We start from the raw sequence: 19,308 nt of genomic DNA, 5'->3' as shown, positions 1-19,308 counted from the left end.
TTTGCAATCTGTTCTCACAGTTTTGCTAACTGGATTTGTAGCCCCTCCATCATTTTAGAAATCGCTATTCATTCTTATTCATTCTTTCCAAGTTTCCTATTAATGTTTGATATTTTCGGAAATTAATAAAGTTTAAACCGTGTTAAGCTGTTTTATACGTTCCTAACTGGAAACGTGCTTTAATATTTAGGAAACATTCCAATCGGATGCTACAGTAAACAGATATCCTTGCGCAAAATCAACATGCCATCTAGATTTATTCATCAAACAAAATAAGTATTCAACCAACAAATGACCTCCACACATCCTATACATTTCAATCAATATACTTAGACTTGCTATATATTCTCGTTTTTAATTGCTCATTTCAAATTCATATTTTATGTATTTAACATCAACTTATTAGGTAAGATTAAAAGATTATTAAGAGCTGCACAATTATAAACATATAAGTTTTATATACCTATAATTCTTAATTATTGTAAATCAATATTATTTGCATTTAACATCAACTTCATGCCAAACTTTTATTATGATTTACTTAATTTTTTGGTGAAACATTTTTACATTATGTTTATTCTCTGAGCTAATGTAATCAAAAAAGTAGTTAGAAATTAAGTAGATCACATGTTAATTTAAGGATCAATAAGAAAATTATCATCAAAGGAAACTTCTGGGATGACAAACATGAGAGAAACTCTTTAAAAAATCCAGATAAGTTTGGAGTTTATTAATATTTAAACTTAAAATTTGTACTTTTAATTAAATATTGTCTTTGTCCTTGCGTAAAGTTTTTTTTATCTGAATACTTGAAGTTATACTGTTATATTAACTGGGTAACAGCTTTCTGTGCAAATACTGCTAGAATAATCGTGACTATTTGTATTGTACGTATTTATTTAGGTCACCAAAGTGTTAAAATAGCTGTGCTCTTTGAAATGTGTGTAAAAGAATCAATTTCTGGTCATATTTTTAATGCACAATGAGCGGGTATATGAGCCACACTCTGTAAAACATTTACTATGATTTATTCAATTTTTGGTAAAACATTTTATACTTACAAATACTGAGTAAATTTGAAAGCTTTAAATCTGGTATTAACAATAATTAAATTGATTTCCTATTAAAAATAAAATTGAGTAAAAATAAGTAATTGCAAATGTTAAGTAGATGTAGCTGTTTTTTATTAATTTTATTTAAATAAAAAATGAGTTGAATTTACTTAATGTAAAGTGAATTTATTTCATACCATCCTTTATGAACGATGAACAAAGCAATTGTACACAATTATTTTATTGAACATTTATTTACACATGACATAACTCTACAGTCATCATGAAACTCCAAAAATGCCAAACAGTACATGTTACAAATACAATGAGCTGAATAAACTCTGAGAGGTTGCAGAATCACTTCTTAATTCCAGACAGGTGGATCAGCAGAATCCTGCACCTATATTGTAAATGTAATTACTCATACTCCACACTTACCAGGATTTTTGAGGAGATTCGGAGATGTTTATTGTCTGCAAAAGACACAATTTCATCTGCTGCTGAATAAAACCCGTTTGCTTTGTTGATTTTTAAATTAACACGTGATCTACTTTGTTTGCCTATATTTACTCAAATAAAAGGCTACAATGTAAAAATGTTTGATTGTCGATGTTATGTTGATGTTAAATACATAAAATATTAATTTTAAATGAGCAATTATTATTATAAGTTTTAAAACGTGTAAATATTTAAGTGTGAAATTCTCAAATATATTGATAATCAGATATAATAATATTGATTTACAATAATTAAGAATTATATGTATATAAAACTTATATGTATATAATTGTGCAGCTCTTAATAATCTTTTAATCTTACCTAATAAGCTGATGTTAAATACATAAAATATGAATTTGAAATGAGCAATTAAAAACGAAAATATATAGCAAGCCTAAGTGTGGCATTCTCAAATATATTGATTAAAATATTAAGGATATGTAGAAATCATTTGTTAGTTAAATATTTATTTTATTTGATGAATAAATCTAAATAACATATGTTAATTTTACACAAAGATATCTTACTGTAGCATCCGATTAAAATATTTCGTAAATATTAAAGCACGTTTCCAGTTAGGAACGTATAAAACAGCTTAACACGGTTTAAACTTTATTAATTTCCGAAAATATCAAACATTAATAGCAAACTTGGAAAGAATGAATAAGAATGAATAGCGATTTCTAAAATGAGGGAGGGGCTACAAATCCAGTTAGCAAAACTGTGAGAACAGATTGCAAAAGCGTGCGCACGGTTTATAAATTCGTGGGTACGGATTGCAAAAACTAAGGGTACGGTTTACAAATCTAAGAGCACGGATTGTTAACTCGTGTGTACGGTTTATTAATCCGAGCGCACGGTTTGTAAAACTGAGGGAACAGTTTAATAATCCGTGAGTACGGTTTATAAACTGAGGGGACGAATTACAAAACCGTGATCACGGATTGTTTTCTTTTTTCCAGGGGGTGACCAGAAGGGCTCCGTACTTTTTTGATCCAGTGTGGGTTGAAAATAACCTGACATTTTTAGTTGAAACAATTCATGGCCGTTTGTATCTTAGCAAAGATGTATAATATTAATTATAAAGTATAGTAATTATACTGTACAGAAGCTACTATAGTGTTTTGTTGTCAAGTCATGGTAGGTTTGTCAACTATAGTTAGAGCTGTGTAACTATAGTTTTTATAAAACAAACTTTATCATCATGTTGGTCTGGTACCAGTGATTGTACCGTCCTAATTACAACTCAACTATACTATTCTTCAAAATTATGTTTAGACTTCAGTGTTGGGGCGGTTCACATTTCGCATCTAAAAGCGACCGGGGCGCTTTCCTTTACCTTTCCAACACATATTCGACGCGGCATTCTGAACAGTTAAAGTATTTTCAACTGACTGCGGACGTATTTGCGCAAGCAAAAGACGTGAAATGTGAATCGGCATTTAGACTACATTGATTTAGTGGATATACATTAGGCTCTGATTTATAACATTCTCTTTATGACTCTTTAACTTACTTTACTGCTTAAACACGCACAAGACTTCTTGGTTTTCGATTCATGCTGGGATAACATGGATCATCGGGTTTTACACAAACTTGTAGAGTCTGTGCCAGCTTCCATTAAAGCAAAAGGGACACTTGTAATACTTGTGTCTAATACGTGTAAGGAATTCTGTTAAGATCCATTGTTATTGTAATGGTAATGTACAGTAATTAGTAGAACATGGGATGTAATTACAAAAATGCTAAATCGAAGCACCACTGTATAAATACATAAGGAATTTTTTTTCAGAAACAGTACTCAGTAATTCAACTTTCATTTCCATTGTTATATCAAAATCGTGCTTGGAATGCTAATACTGTTTTATTACTCGTGTGTCGTAGACAAAAATCTTAAACGAAGGTTGCAGGCACCCCACAAATCAAAGCCAAATAAATGGGTTCCTTAAGGCTCCGCACAGTGGAGTTGATATTTCAATGCATGTACACTCTCAGATAACAAAAACTGTCACTGGGGTGGTACCCTTCTACTTAAAGGGTGCATAATAGTACCTCAAAGGTACATAAAGGTTCATAAGAAGATATTTTTAAAGGTTACCATGTCAGCTTTTGTATTTTTTCTTTTGACAGTGTGGTTAATATTTTAAATGTGTAGATATATTTGGGTGATTCTCACGAAATCCAGATTTAGAAGGTGTCCAGCATCAGAATTTTTAAAAAGCCCTTGAAGCCTATTTTTTGCACATACAAGATTAAGGTCTGAACTTACTATGACCATTATTTTTAGAGGATTTAAAAATATTTCCTATAGAATTATTTAAATTTTTTTAGATTATCATTACCGCAACATGATATTACATTAAATATATGCATTTACAAACTCATGTTTCAGTAATGAGAACTAAAAAGTTGTCTAGATACTATGATGACAAACAAAATTTCAACTTTTATCTGGACAGAAAAAATAAGAACTGCTTACCTGGTAGCCATCTTGAGTGTCACAGTCAATTATGTCCCTTCCAACTAATTTTTTTTTAAATGTTAGTTCATTGAGGGCTTAAACAATGATTGAAAATTGTTGCGGAGGATGAGAAAATTGGTCTTGGACACATTAATATTTCTTATTGTTGTCTCTACATTTACCAATGATCACCAAATACCACATGTTTCTTTACTGTAAATGTTTATAGTATAACATGCACTGAAGCTTTTAATTTTTTAGATTTTTTAATTATAAATATTTCCTTGTCAAAGAACCCAAATCCAGTCATGGACACATTGCGGTAATGAAAAATTTCCTTTTAAATGTGGAAAAAACAACAAAATTGGTTTGTATGATGTCATTTGAAATCATGTGCAAAATAGTACATGAAGAGATGTTTGCTGTATGCTTCTTATTTTGATACTCTTACTTTGCATTTACTTTTTTTATCAAAATGTTTCATGACACCTCATAACTTAGTCTAACTTCGCGAGGATCACCCATTTGCTTCCAATATTTAAGATGCATCATGCAATTTTAATTTTGATCACTAAGTGTGATTTTATATACTTATATTTGCTGAGCTCTAAACATTCTGTGCCCGTGTGTGTGTGTATGCTGTAGATGGCTCAGGATGAGGGGAGTCCAGTCCGAGGTTTCGCTGTCGTGGAGTACGAGACGGCGGAGCAGGCTGAAGCTGTTTTGCTAGAGATGGACAGACAGCTGATTCAGGGTCAGGAGATTCGCCTGTCTCTCTGTCCTCCGGGAACCTCTGGGCGCAGCACGCTCGCTGCCCTCATCGCTGCTCAGGGTGTGGTGAGTAACACACACACAAATTGTCTTTATCGTGAAACATCAAGCAATGAGTGTTTTGCTCACATTAGCATTCCCGCATCACCGCGCACACACGTGCATGTGTGAAAAAGCGGGGCTGGCAGTTTAATTACAGTATTCATTGGAACCCTGCTGTTTCAAACATCTCCAGACCTCCGTTGCGTTTCCGAGGCCTGAAATAAACTGCAGGGGCTATCTTTGTAGACAGGTCCACATAAACCAGCTGCCTGTTGAAAAGACATGTGCATCACACAATACAAACAGGAAGTGGTGTTGAACATTACCCAATGTACAGTATTTTAGCATGTAAGTGTGCTTATTTGTATACGGCTTTTATTTTCTCTGTAGCAAGGTACCAGCAATGTTCTTTAAAGGGGACATTTCACGAGACTTTTTTTTATTTAAAAGTATGTATGTGAAGTTTTAGCTCAATGTACCATAGATAATTTATTATAGCATGTTGAAATTGGCACTTTGTAGGTGTGAGCAAAAATGTGCTGTTTTGGGTGTGTCCTTTAAAATGCAAATGAGCTGATCTCTGCACTAAATGGCAGTGCCGTGGTTGGCTAGTGCAGTTAAGGGGCGGAATTATCCCCTTCTGACATCAAAAGGGGAGCCAAATTTCTATTACCTATTTTTTCACATGCTTGCAGAGATTGTTTTGCCAAAACTTAGTTACTGGGTTGATCTTTTACACATTTTTTAGGTTGATAGACGCACTGGGGACCCAATTGTAGCACTTAAACGTGGAAAAAGTCAGATATGTCCCCTTTAATATGTCAGGTAGTGCTTCTTATAATGTTCTATTATCACTATATCTATAATTATTGTCTGGTCATTCCACAATATGTTTTTGTACAGCTGGTCTGCAACAATGCAAAAAATGTAAAAGCGCTATAGAAATAAACATTTTGAATTGAAATAGGTTTACCTCACATGTTTGGCTAGCTGGAAGTATGCACACTGTAAAAAATACTTGCTGCCTTAACATTTTTTGTTAAATCAACTCAGATTTACAAGTCATGTCAACAGAGATGAGTTGTCACAACTTATAAAATATAGTTGAGAAAAGTCAACTTAATTTTATTAGTTATAACAACTCACCTGTAGTTATAACAACTCATCTCTAGTCAAGATAAATAATAGTAAGTTAAAATGACTTGTAAATCCGAGTTCATTCAACAAAAAAATTTAAGGCAGCAAAGTATTGTTTACACTGCAGAATCGATGAGGGGTGCATCAATCTAGAAATCACACTCTCCAAAATGCTGAGTTTTTTTAACCCAGGGCAGGGTCACTATTGGACAGAACACACTCCTGGGTTAAAATGACCCAATTGCTGGATTGTTTTAACCCAACTGCTGGGTTGTTTCAACATGGTTGATTAACAATAACCCAGCCATTGGGTCAAACAACAAAGCATGTTTGGTCATTTTAACCCAGCAGTGTCTTCTGTCCAATAGTGACCCAAACAACCCAGCATTTATATGTACATACCCCTGCTTGCATGATAAGTGATAAGTAGTCAGTATTTTTGGACTTAGGGCATAAAAAAAATTGTTTGGTTCAGGTTTCCGACCGACCCTGTCAATTTATGTGCGACCCAAATTTATTTTATGAGCTTGGGGAAGAAATAATACACATTAAATTAATACACAAATGAAACATTTTGAGGCAAACTATAATTTACCTTTTAGTACAGCACCGTTTTTGTAAAGCACGCGATGCAACGTCCTCCAGCAATGCTAACAAACAAGGGAGATGCACGGTCGTTAACACAATTGTTCACACATCGTTGTCGTCACTTACGAAAGCACTGGTAACTTTTGGTGTGCATTCGAGATGCTGTTTCGTGCACAGCAACGTAATCTTTTGCCCCCGCCGAAAGTTGTACAGACCAAAAAAGACGAGCTGAACAACGACATGCAAGTGGGCTTTTCACTTCCAGAGAGCACAAACCAAGGCTCATTTTTGCTGACCGTAAGTGAATCATAATATTTGAATTTATGGTATTATGACATTTGTTAAAGAGTTCCACTTTTATACTTTAGCCACAGGCTCACGTAAGATATTTTTTATATCATACAGTGTTTCCCATACATAAGTTAGACTAATTCTAGTTGGACAGATTCAACACCGGCCTCCACATATTGCGTTTCGTTATTTACTGACGTGAAGGGAATTATGTGTTTCCATTCATTATGGGGCATACTCACCAAACGCAAGTTCAACGATTTGCGCGAGTAGATTTCATACAAAGTCAATGGAAAGACGCAATCAAAAGCGTCCTTGCAAGTGACGCGAGTTGGGCGGTGCAATTGGCACGAAAACACGTGCTTTTCCCTTTAAACGCGTCTTCGCACAAGTTGAAATTATGCAGCTCAAATAAAAACTCAGAACTTCAAGAATGCGCACGCAGGATCATTTGACATTGTAGAAGAGAGAGAGAGAGTTAAGAATGGGGCCCACGTCGAGAAAACTTAATAGAAGACTAGAAACGTGTTAAGGACTAAAGTGTGTATGTCACCCGTCTAATTACAGTATGTTAACTGGATAACACTGGATATAACTCATTGTATAGTTTAATAAAATAATGTATTTTAATTACACAAATCAAACATTGATCGATTGATACAACTCTTTGATAGATGAATACTATTCCACCATCTGATCTTTAAATTATTTGCAGTTTTTTATTTGTCTCTTGTAAATCATATACTAGTAATAAATAAGAATAACTACACTCCAAGTAGTATTAAAAGCAAAGGGAAAACTGTTGACCATTAGATTCAAGCATAATACTTTTTTTAATTGTGCCACCCTAAGATTTGTACCGGCTCCTTTGTGCCCCCCCATGAAAACAATCTTGGATACGCCACTGACACACACACACACACACACACACACACACACATACACACACACACTCCATTAAAAAGAGATAATTCGTGGAGATGTGGCTCTGCGCTGCGTGAGACAAACACGCAATATAGCCAAAGTCACCTCAAATATATCCGCTATTCAATTTAAATATTTAACAATTTTCTACCTATCCCTTGCTGCCACTGAAAAAAAAAACAAATAAATAAAATAAATTCCCTACCGACCCATGACCTAAACTGACAACCAACCAGAACCAAACTTTTGTTTATGCCTAGTTGACTTAAACATACATGGACCAAAAGTCATAAATTAGTTATCTTTAAAGCGACCATATCATGAAATTCTGACCTTTTCCATGTTTAAGTGCTATAATTGGTTTTCCAGTGCTTCTATCAACCTAGAAAATATGAACAAGAACAACCCAGTAACTTAATTTTGGTAAACCATTTTCTGCAAGCATGTGGAAAATAGCTAATTGAAATCTGGCTCCCCTTATGATGTCAGAAGGGGATTATACTGCCCATTAATCTGCACTATTCAAACACGGCACTGCCATTTGGTGCAGAAATCAACTCATTTGCATTTTAAAGGACACACCCAAAACAGCACATTTTTGCGCACATCTACAAAGTGGCAATTTAAACATGTTATAAAAAATTATCTATTTAATATTTTGAGCTAAAACTTTACAAATGTACTCTGGGGACACCAAAGATTTGTTTGACATCTTAAAAAAGTCTTGTGAAATGTCCCCTTTAAGTTCCTGTTTAAAAGACCAGTATTGCTGTTTATCAGTACTTAAGATGTGGATTTGCAGAATGGGAGGGTGTGCTGGTGTCCCCTCCAGGTAGGCTATCTCAACCAGGAAAACTTTCTTTGTCAATCATCTTTTAAAAAATAAAATAAATAAATCCATGCTGCTTGACCTGGTTTACCAGCAAGACCAGCACTAACCGACATAAAACCAACCAATAAAAATTCATTCTGGTCTAAACTGGTCTTTTCAGCAGAGACATTTTAGGCTCCTATTCTCTCGCCTCTTTCTCTGTCTTCCTCTTTTTTCCTCAAAAAATCTTTAGCGAGATAGAGCAAATGCGAGTTGACATTTCTCAGGAAGTCCACCCCTCTAAGCCGCAAGCATCACTTTATTCTCTACGTCTGAAACACTCAAACACAGACTGAGGCCACAAGTCTTCCCTTCAGCCTGACAGGGTTTTTGTGAGTGCAGCGCTATTTATTTAGTGCTGCTTCGGGACTTGTAAGTGCCTGCAGTAGCTGTTCTTACTATCCAACCCTGTGGGAAGTCATATGCGAAACCGTCAAACATACGTGCCTGCTGGTTATATCAGTCATATTCGATGAGACGTGAGGCTGACTGGATTTGCTTTGCCTCTGTTATGTCACAGTTCTTGTCATTAACATTGATAGTTCAGCCTTTTTAACAAGGCATCCCTGAGTCCTTACATGACTGTATTTACATTTGGCAAATGCTTTAATCTAAAGCCACTTACAGTGCATTACAAAATATACATTTACCTGGGAATCGAACCCATGACTTTTTGCATTATTAACCCAAGACACTTTAATACAAGGGTTACTACATATTAAATACATTAAAGACACTGTTGTTTATTACAAAATTTTAGTTTTGAGGCATGAAATGCCATCTTTCCATTAGAAAATACAGTGACATTTAAAGTAAGAGAAAATTGTAAACACTAAGAGCTGACCAATCAGCATCCAGGACCCAATCTATCTACCGCCAGATGTTTTTTCAATGTATGTAGATTCAAAGAATGTAGATTTGGATTATGCTAGAAAAAATAAAGCATTTGAGTTACAGCTTAAGGATCTTTGGAAGCACATACATCAGAATCAGCACTCACAGCTAATCCATCTAAAGCAAGGGACCATGATGGGAAATGGCTCTGCTATCCTCAAACAGACGCTCTCCACATACTCCACCTGCCTGCTGATTCACCAAGAGCTGTAATTATTCTGATTTGTGCATGACTAATACAGACTTTTCTTAAATGATCACTTTCGTTCCACCAGTCCTGAATTTGTGGTTACATTATTGGCTCTTACAGTATAAAAGCACCACACAGTACGCATGCACACGTGTACTTGTCTGTGTGGGTGAGGGAATAGTAGCGAGCAGATGGAGTTGGAGTGTGATTGGGATTCATCCATACCTCTAGCAGACATCAGAGATCCAATCAGGAGTTTAGCATGTCTGCAAGCATCCCCTCCACCACCATGCCAGCAGATACACACACATGCCCACTCACAGCCGGGGCATAAACTGTATGTATGTGTGGATAACTGTAATTGGTGGGAAACATGTTTATTTGGGCCCAGAAACTGAGCCTGGAAATGTTATTAATATTAATTTTATGTCAGATTTGTTGCATTCATGTTATTAAAATTTGGTGTATTTTATGTAGGCAGCAAACATAAAACTTAAAGTCACTCCAAAGTCAGATATTAAATAAGTTTGGGACACCACAGAAAAATGTGTCATTAACCACCCAACCAGATTTGAAAGATGGAAAAAAAACATCAAGGAAATAAAATAGATTCATTTATTCATGTTCGTGGAAATACCAAGATTTTTGATTTTCTTTGGAGTACTTGGTGTCCCACTTTATATTACTGTTATATACTATTAATGTCTTCTTAAAGGACAAGTTTGGTATTTTACACTTAAAGCCCTGTTTTCAGATTGTTTATGATGAAATAGAACGGTTTTGACTGAAATTTCAATATATGCGGCTGCCACGAGAATTTCCGGGTGTTCCCTGTATCACCTCCCACCCCTACAATGGCTACATAGGTGCACAGGAACAATCCCTCCCAAAATGCACCAAACCCCCGTCCACAAAGACGTGAAACCCACCGAGTGGCCAGGGGCGTTCACTGATATGCCCACACAAAAATCGCCGCAAAAGATGCTTTCCAAAAGGTGTTTTAGCATTCGTTGTAAACTTGTGGACCTATTTTTTCAAACGCCTCACACCCATATATTCTTCCGTTGAGAGCTTGAATTATATACACTCCAGCCCAGGTAGTGGCAATTATCCACCTTTGCCAATTACAAGAATACAAACAACGTTCCCAGCACGGAGTAATACCGTACCTCACAGCACATCTAATACAAGTCAATGGAGTTGGACAAAAACTACGATAAAACCTGTTGGAATCCGTATTTTGCAGCGATTTTTGTGTGAGCGTGTCTGTGAACACCCTTGACCGCTCGGTGAGTTTCATTTCTTTGTAAACGAAAGTTTAATCCATTTTAGGAAGGATTGTTCCAGGACACCTATACACCCATTGTAGAGGTGGGAGGTGAAACAACAAACACCCGAAAATTCTCGTGGCAGCCAGATATGTCGAAATTTCAGTCAAAACCGTTCTATTTCATCATAAATAATCTGAAAACAAGGCTTTAAGTGTAAAATACCAAACTTGTCCTTTAAGTTAGTCGCATCACTGAGCCGTCATGTTTGCAAAACCTGTCAGACACTGCACATGCACAAACATTCGGTAGTCTGTACAAAGTCCCCCCCAAGGGGATTTCATACATTTTCATCAAATGATTGATGATTGGCTCTTGTTACTGGAAAGCTGGACTTTTTTTACTAGAGCGGACATATTGGGCGTTGCAATCTCCCCTATTCAAAGCAACAGCAGTCATGCATCTCGGAATGGAGGTCTCTGCAGAACGAAAAGAGGCGTTTCCCAATTTTGGGGCGTCTTCAAACTGAAATTGGTGTTTTTCCATCTCTTTGTCTGATTGGCTCTAATTGAGTGGGCGATTCCCAAATGCATTTTTTGAGAAGGAGGTCTCTGCGAAACAAAAAGAGGCGTTTCCCAATTTTGGGGCGTCTTCAAACCGAAATAGGTGTAAAAATCGAATGATGTATGGCTTTTCAGGGCTTCCATACTTTTTGATTGATGGTTAAAACCGCCTATTCCCAGTCTAAAAACACCCCAAAATCGGGAAATGCCCCTTTTGTGTTCCGCAGAGACCTGTACTTGATCTTGGATAAAATATCTTTGCTACTATGTATAGATTTTAAGTAAGTTCAGTGTTACTATTATATACAAATGTTTTATTATTACACATGTGCCCGGAGCCGTTTCAAACATGGCGACCGAGTGGCGTGGCTTTTCTAAAGGGGCTTTGGTTACACACTTGACCCTTTCTCTAACCTTGAACTAAAATGTTGCAATTGATGTTTCTATGTTGTGTCTCATGTGATGTTGAGCAATAAGAAAGGCTTGCTGCCTGAACCCAATCTGGCCCAGTTCCTCAACAGCATGACCAATCCTGCTGCTCTCCAGGTCCTTATGAGACCCTACCCTTCCAGCAAAAGAGGAGGTATGGATAACTCTCTCACGCATACATGTACACACACACACACACACACACACACACACACACACACACACACACACACACACACACACGTTGGTGTATGTGGTTTACGGGGACATCTCCGTAGACGCAATGCATTTTATACTGTCCAAACTGTTATATTCTATTCCCCTAACTTACCCCAATCCCTAACCCCAATGTCACAAAAACCTGTTGCCAGTCTTTAATCTATGAAAAACTACCATTTAGTATGTTTTTTTAGCTTTTCCGTTTTTTTTATTCCATAGACATAATGCATTTTATACTGTACAAACTGTTATATTCTATTCCACACACACACAGACAGACATTACCTCTTAAGTGTCTCTTAAGTGACATTAGGCAAAAACTTTTTTGAATATTCATGAATACTTAAATGTACTTCTTCAAACTTGAACCAAACCGATCAAAAATACGTTCTGCGAGGGAATTGTAGTTGAAATTATATATCCCCATGTGTTTGCATATGCGTGTGCGTGCTCACTGCGGAGCGGTGATCACCAGTTCTAAGCAGATTTTTCTCTTGATGAAAGCCTAATCATATATTAAAATGAACATTTCATTGGGTAGAAGAATAATTGAGCTGAGGAAGAAGTGGAGGCCGGAGCTTAAAGAGAACACACAATTACAAACCTAAATATAGCACATGATTAAACGTTAAACTTCTCTACCTACTCCGGAGCAACTGGCTATTATAGCCAAGCTGGAATTTTGGTACGAGGAAATCGTGGGCCGCCAATATCGGTCATTTGTACCGTGCTCCCCTCCTCTCTTGTTTTGAGGGTTTGTTTTGAATTGTTTACTCACATGTTTTCGCTTTGTTTATGTGTGGTTTCCCACCAGGAAAGTTTGGTCGACCTCAAAATCTCCCGTTCCTACGCCCACCGCTCACGGCAGCTTTGCTACAGTTGGGAAAAGCACAGCAGGTACTTGTTTCTCTCAAGATAAGATTGTGTATATCTATCCATCCATCCATCTTAGATTGTAACGGCCAAAAATGCTTATTATTGAAGAAAGACTGAATATTAAAGGGACTTTTTTTGGAAATATGCTCATTTTCCTGCTCCCCCAAAATTAGATTTTTACTGTTTTGGAATCCATTCAGCTGATCTCCGGGTCTGGCGCTACCACTTTTAGCATAGCTTAGCACAATCCATTGAATCTGATTAAACCATTTAGCATCACGCTCAAAAATAACCAAAGTGTTTCGATATTTTTCCTATTTTAATCTTGACTCTTCTGTAGTTACATCATGTACTAAGACCGACGGAAAATTAAAAGTTGCGATTTTCAAGGCACATATGGCTAGGAACTATATACTCTCATTCTGGGGTAATAATCAAGAACTTTGCTGCAGTAACATGGCTGCAGGATGCGCAATGATATTATTTTTTAGCACGATGCTAATGGTCTAATCAGATCCAATGGTTTGTGCTTAGCTATGCTAAATGTGCTAGCGCCAGACCCGGAAATCGGTGAATGGATTCCAAAACGGTAAAAATCAAATGTTTAACTCAAGGGAAGCTGGAAAATGAGCATATTTTCAAAAAAATGTGGAGTGTCCCTTTAAGTTTAATAATGTGTAATATGTTGATATGTTGGGGCGAAGACGTAAAGCAATAGCTTAGAAGAAGAAATCCATTAAGTACTGCTTTAACCAAATTTCTCTCTCTCTCTCTCTCTCTCTCTCTCTCTCTCTCTCTCTCTCTCTCTCTCGCAGAGTGCCATTCTAGGTAATGGTCTTGTTCTTCAGAATCTTCTCCACATGCAGATGGCCCAACAGCAGCTCTTACAGATCAAAGACAAGCACGTTACTAATGTGAGGGTGTGTGTGTTTTCATGTTTCTCAATAACCAAATAACCAAAACATCAATCCATTTGTGTAATGACTAACAACTGTATATTGTATTACAATATATATTGTTGAAAATAATGTCAAAACTGAAGCTTCCATTCCTAAAAACATTTATTTTAATTTTTTAAAAGCAGTATTAGAAGCATAGGTCTCATCTGCATTTTTAATGTATGTTTGGTTATGGGAATAATAACACTATGCACACAGTTAAGAATATGTGCAATAATATCTTCAGTATATGTAAGACAAAAAGTTTAATTTTCGCTACTTGTTTATTGACTTATTAATAGCATTTAGCTAAAAAATATTTGCCAATCGGGTCTGTGTCTTCCCGGACGGGTTCGGGTCCAGATTTTAAATAATAGACTGGTCCGCGTTGGTTCCAGGTCCAGCTTTTAAATAATAGACGGGTCCGTGTCGTTTCCGGGTCCAGCTTTTAAATAACAGACGGGTCCGGGTCGGTTCAGTGTAGCACATTTACGGGTCTGATCGGGTTCGGGTAGGAATTTTTGGACCCGTGTAGACCTCTAATTGGCAGTTCAAAGATACATATTTGTACCTAAATGGTACATATCAGGACCTTTTTAAAGGGTACTGCCCCAGTGACAGCTTTGTACCTTTATTTTTGACAGTGTTTAATACAAGTGAATACCTACTATAAGTGGGACGCATAATACAGTACATGGTTTTAATCAAATTGTGTAAATAATTATCTGACCCTTACAATGTCACCTACAAGCTTAGAAAAAAGGTACAAGAAGTTACAAAAGTTGTCACTGGGGTTCACTTTTGTACCTAAAAGGTGAATATTGATACCTTGAAGGTACACACTGGTACCAAAATGGTACATATTAGGACCTTTTTAAAAGATACCATCACAGTGATAACTTTTGTACCTTCTTGTAACTTTTTTTCTGAGCGTGTAGGGGACATAAACTTACAAACTCCCTAATTTAAAAATTAATGAATAACGCATTTTCTAGCGACTTCTACTTCACCTTTATCAAAGTTTATCCCACAGTAAATGCTTAAACTTTTTGCCTCCAGAACTGACTGTGGCGTCACATATGCTGAATATTTCTTCACGTTATGCTGCCAACAAGGAAATACAAATAAACAAATCAGATTGTTTTGGCCGTTTTTGACAAGTACGGTTTTAAGGAGAAATGGAGACCATCTCATTTTGAGAGACATAATAACCTGGATTGTTTGTCACAAATATGACAAAGGAAAAACTCAAAAATTCAGTTGTCTTAGAAACAGTATGTTTTTTATTATAAAATATTAAAATACAGTTTCATGGCCAGGAAGACATTTTTATGGCAGGTACATTTTCCCAATTTATCTGCTGTTGACAGGTGTGGCTACCTATTGCACCCTGGCTGGTGATGTGTGCTGTCTTGGAATATGTATGTATATATATATATATATATATATATATATATATATATATATATATATATATATATATATATAGCCATTACCCCTACAGCTACTGCCCACAAGGGCAGTTTTTGTGTTCTTGCTCAGTGTATTTATATTAAAAGCCACTTCCTCATTTTAGCTGTCTATTCATTTCTCTTCCAGGTGCCGGGTTTGATGGGCGACCCTTCTCGGCTTCTCCTGCAGAAAGTTTTGGGTCTTCGAGCTCCTGCGGCGGTTCCTCAAGGGAAGGGGTTGCTGGGAGATTCCCCAACAGGTGAGAGTTTCACACTGATCGGTCAAGCCTGCTCGCTGCAGCCCCTGTTCTGCGGTCTCAGTTTTGTCGCTGTAGGGAAAGACATTTGCAATGCAAATCTTCCAACTGTTTGAAAGCTCTATTATAAGCAATGAGGGGCGGACGCTTCAATCAGTATTTATTTCCTTTTGTGCTCTTATACAGGTGTGTGTGTGCAAAGTGTGGTATAGGCATTCATCAAAGCAAAAAAATCCTTTGAAGAGTATGTTTTTGTCCAGGGTCATTTCTATTTGAATTGCAGTATTATGCAGATGTTACAATTGAGTACGGATACATATAACTAAGCTATGAATGTACGTCATAGTATTTTAAAATGTTTAACTTTGTTTGCTTTTCTCCTTATTTTTTAAAATCAATGACATTGTCGCTCACTTCTCATAAATCCACCCTCACATTTCAATACTTTCTTATAAACTCAAAAATATGATCTGTTATTTTCAACACAACATTGGGTCAAAAAGGGAGGAACCCAACTCATTGAGTTGTAAATTATTCTATACTGGGTGTTTCAACCCAAAATGCTGGGTATTTTTAACCCATTGTTGGGTCAAATAAAAATTTTCTGGGTTAATTTAACTTAACGTCTGGGCTCGACCCTTTCTGACCCAATGCTGCATTGAAAATAACCCAGCATTTTTTTAGAGTTTTGAGTAAAACATACATACAAGTAGTGGTGTCTGAACGTATTTGGCCTTGTATCATAGATTTTGTATTCGTGTTGTGTAGTTCTGCTTGGAATGTAAACTGAAGCTCAGCTTTGGGAAGAATTTAAGGAGGCTTGACAAAACATTACACAACACATGCACAAAGCTCTAAAATAATGCTGGGGTATTTTCAACTCAGCATTGGGTCAAAAAGGTATGAACCAAACCCATTGAGTTGTAATTTAACCTTTGCAGGGTTGTTTTAACCAAATATAAACATTTTCTATAAACAATAATTTAAACCAACAGTTGGGTTTGTCCCTTTTTGACCCAACGCTGGTTGTGGCCCAACGTGTGTACCCTTTATTGATTCAAGGCCCAGTGCCAGATTGAACGAAAGTCCTTAAAGGATAAGTCAATTTTCTTTAAAAAAAATCCAGATAATTTACTTACCACCATGTCATTCAGGATGTTGATGTCGTTCTTTGTTCGGTCGAGAAGAAGTTGTGTTTTTTGAGGAAAACATTCCAGGATTTTCTCATTTTGATGGACCCCAACACTTAACAGTTTTGATGCGGTTTGGAGTTGCAGTTTCGAAGGACTCTAAACAATCTCAAACGAGGCATAAGGGTCTTATCTAGTGAAACAATTGTCATTTTTGCAGGAAAAATAAAAAATATGCACTTTAACCACAACTTCTCTTCTTCCTCTGATTGTGTGACGAGCAGCGCAACCTCACGTAATATGTCATCACTTCAAGAGGTTACGGACGCCCCAGTGTTTACAAGTGTGGAGAAAGATGTGGAATGATACTAATTAATGTCTTTGTGTCAGTTTATTGTTTAAAATGGTCCGCAAATGTGCGTTTCATATATGTAACACGTGACCTTTCGACGTCATTACGCAGTTAGGCGAGGTCGCGCAGGCTTTTCACACAGCCGGAGGAAGAAGAGAAGTTGTGGTTAAAGTGTATATTTTTTTTTTCTTGCCAAAAAATGACAATCATTTCACTAGATAAGACCTTATGCCTCGTTTAGGATCGTTTAGAGTCTTTTGAAACTGCAATTTTAAACTGCATTAAAACTGTTAAGTGTTGGGGTCCATTAAAGTCCATTAAAATGAAAAGAATCCTGCAATGTTTTCCTCAAAAAACATAATTTCTTCTCGACTGAACCAAGAAAGACATCAACATTTTGGATGACATGGTGAGTAAATTATCTTTTTTTTTTTAAGAAAATGGACTAATGCTTTAAGCGAAGAAATCCCTTATTAGATATTTATATGCCTTAGATATAAGGTTAAGAGTACCCTTAATAAAAAAATGGGTTGCAAGAAAAAATCTTAAGTGTTAACTTACGGAACCATAAGGGGCCAGTCACACCAAAAGCGTTTATGGCAGTTGCAGGCGCCTTTTTTGAATGATATTCTATGGGCAGGGTGCGTCTGCGCGCTGTTTATGTGCGCCGAGCGCCTTGCGGTTTTTTGCCGCCTGCCGCGCACGCGTTTTTGAAGGAGCGCTGAGAGCGGAAAAGCGCCTGACGTCATTCGCGTCTTTCCATTGTCCAATCGAATGAGGGTAGAGGCGGGCCTTACGTTGTGGTGAGTGAAGTTTACAGTTGCTTTGAAGAACCGGACTCCACTCGCTCACTCTCTCCTGCGTGTTTGTGCACCTCTCACCCTCAAACAAGGTCAGAGCAAGCGTCCTCTTTTTAAAGTTTCTGCTAATATGACAGTTAACAGCAAAAGAGTGCTCACGCTTCAATATTTGATTGACAAGACAGCTGACTCGGTGGTTGCTTAGCAATATGAAAAGCCGCGTCACACTGCACTTTTTTTAAAAAGGCAGTGCGTCGCACCTTGCGTTTCCAAGCGTTTAAAGCGCTTTTGGTGTGACTGCGCCCTAAGGCTGTCAATAAGTAATTACACTTATATGCTAAAGTATTTCCTTAAAGGCACAATATTTGAAAGCCAATGTTGATATTTGAAATCACCTAAACATACACGCCCCTACCCCAATAGAATCTGGACCTTCTTTTGATAGACCCACACATACGCAAACCCGGCAAGGATGTTGGTTAGTAGACACGCCCCTTACTGCTGATTGGCTAAAAGTGTTTTGGTAATCGGCCCGGATCACTTTTCCAAAGCGTTTTTCAAACATTGTGCACTCTGCCTTTAAGTTCTGCTATGCGTTGCTACAAAGTCCTTAGTACCCATTTTCCCTTAAAAACTTAATGGACTATAAGAGGTCCCTTAACGTCACACGTGATGTCTGATTTTATGGTTATTTAAGAAAAGTAAGTATCAACGCGCATTTCAAACGATCTAAATAAACCTAAAGAGAATCGTAATGCGCATTTATTAGGAGAATCGCGGTTGGATCGTCAGTCAATCCAACGTACTTCAAGTTTGAATTACTTTAAGGTTTTATACATGCGGTACTTTACAATCTGTTACTTGTGACGTTTCATTGTACACAAATCCTCCGTCTGTTGAGCTGCGTGCGTTGATTTGTTTACGGTGTGAGGTTTTGTAACCAACTGCTTCTCCATTGCCGTGTTTTTACAGAAACTACAGCTTAGTAAACACTTAGGTAAGGGTGACAGTTAAGACCTATGTTTCAACGCTCTTAAAGAAATCCCTTACCTCAGGTTTTTTTCTCCCTCAGGGAAACCCTCACTTAAGGAGTTTCATGCAACCAGGCCCTGAAGAATGACTTTTTAAATTTAAATCAAAGGGACAACCAATAAAGTATTAATAGCTGATCAAACTGTAGTGGGCAGTGTATGCTTTTTATTTTTCTATACTTTTGTTTAGTATACTACTAGTAGCCTATATTAGAATAAAACTTATATTCCCTTAAAGGTATAGTTCACCCAAAAAAATTTTTTGTCGTCATTTA

General features: G+C 36.9%; 1 protein-coding gene across 2 annotated transcripts in view; it reads left to right on the top strand.

The window, feature by feature from the left end:
• The window catches only part of raver2 (ribonucleoprotein, PTB-binding 2), a 112,430-nt gene that overhangs the window by 68,423 nt on the left and 24,699 nt on the right, over positions 1–19,308 (top strand). The window contains exons 4-8 of one of the 2 annotated variants that reach the window (XM_055212596.2): positions 4,657–4,848; positions 12,013–12,133; positions 13,013–13,095; positions 13,890–13,988; positions 15,612–15,723. In XM_055212596.2, coding sequence (XP_055068571.2) covers positions 4,657–4,848; positions 12,013–12,133; positions 13,013–13,095; positions 13,890–13,988; positions 15,612–15,723 — 607 coding nt within the window. Of the gene's footprint in view, positions 1–4,656; positions 4,849–12,012; positions 12,134–13,012; positions 13,096–13,889; positions 13,995–15,611; positions 15,724–19,308 lie in introns of both variants that reach the window. The other variant, XM_055212595.2, reaches the window with a different exon arrangement.

The sequence above is a fragment of the Misgurnus anguillicaudatus genome, chromosome 8 (assembly GCF_027580225.2).
Source record: "Misgurnus anguillicaudatus chromosome 8, ASM2758022v2, whole genome shotgun sequence".
NCBI lineage: Eukaryota > Metazoa > Chordata > Actinopteri > Cypriniformes > Cobitidae > Misgurnus > Misgurnus anguillicaudatus.
Note: the sequence above shows the minus strand (reverse complement) of the source record. Positions and strands in the feature narration are given on the sequence as shown.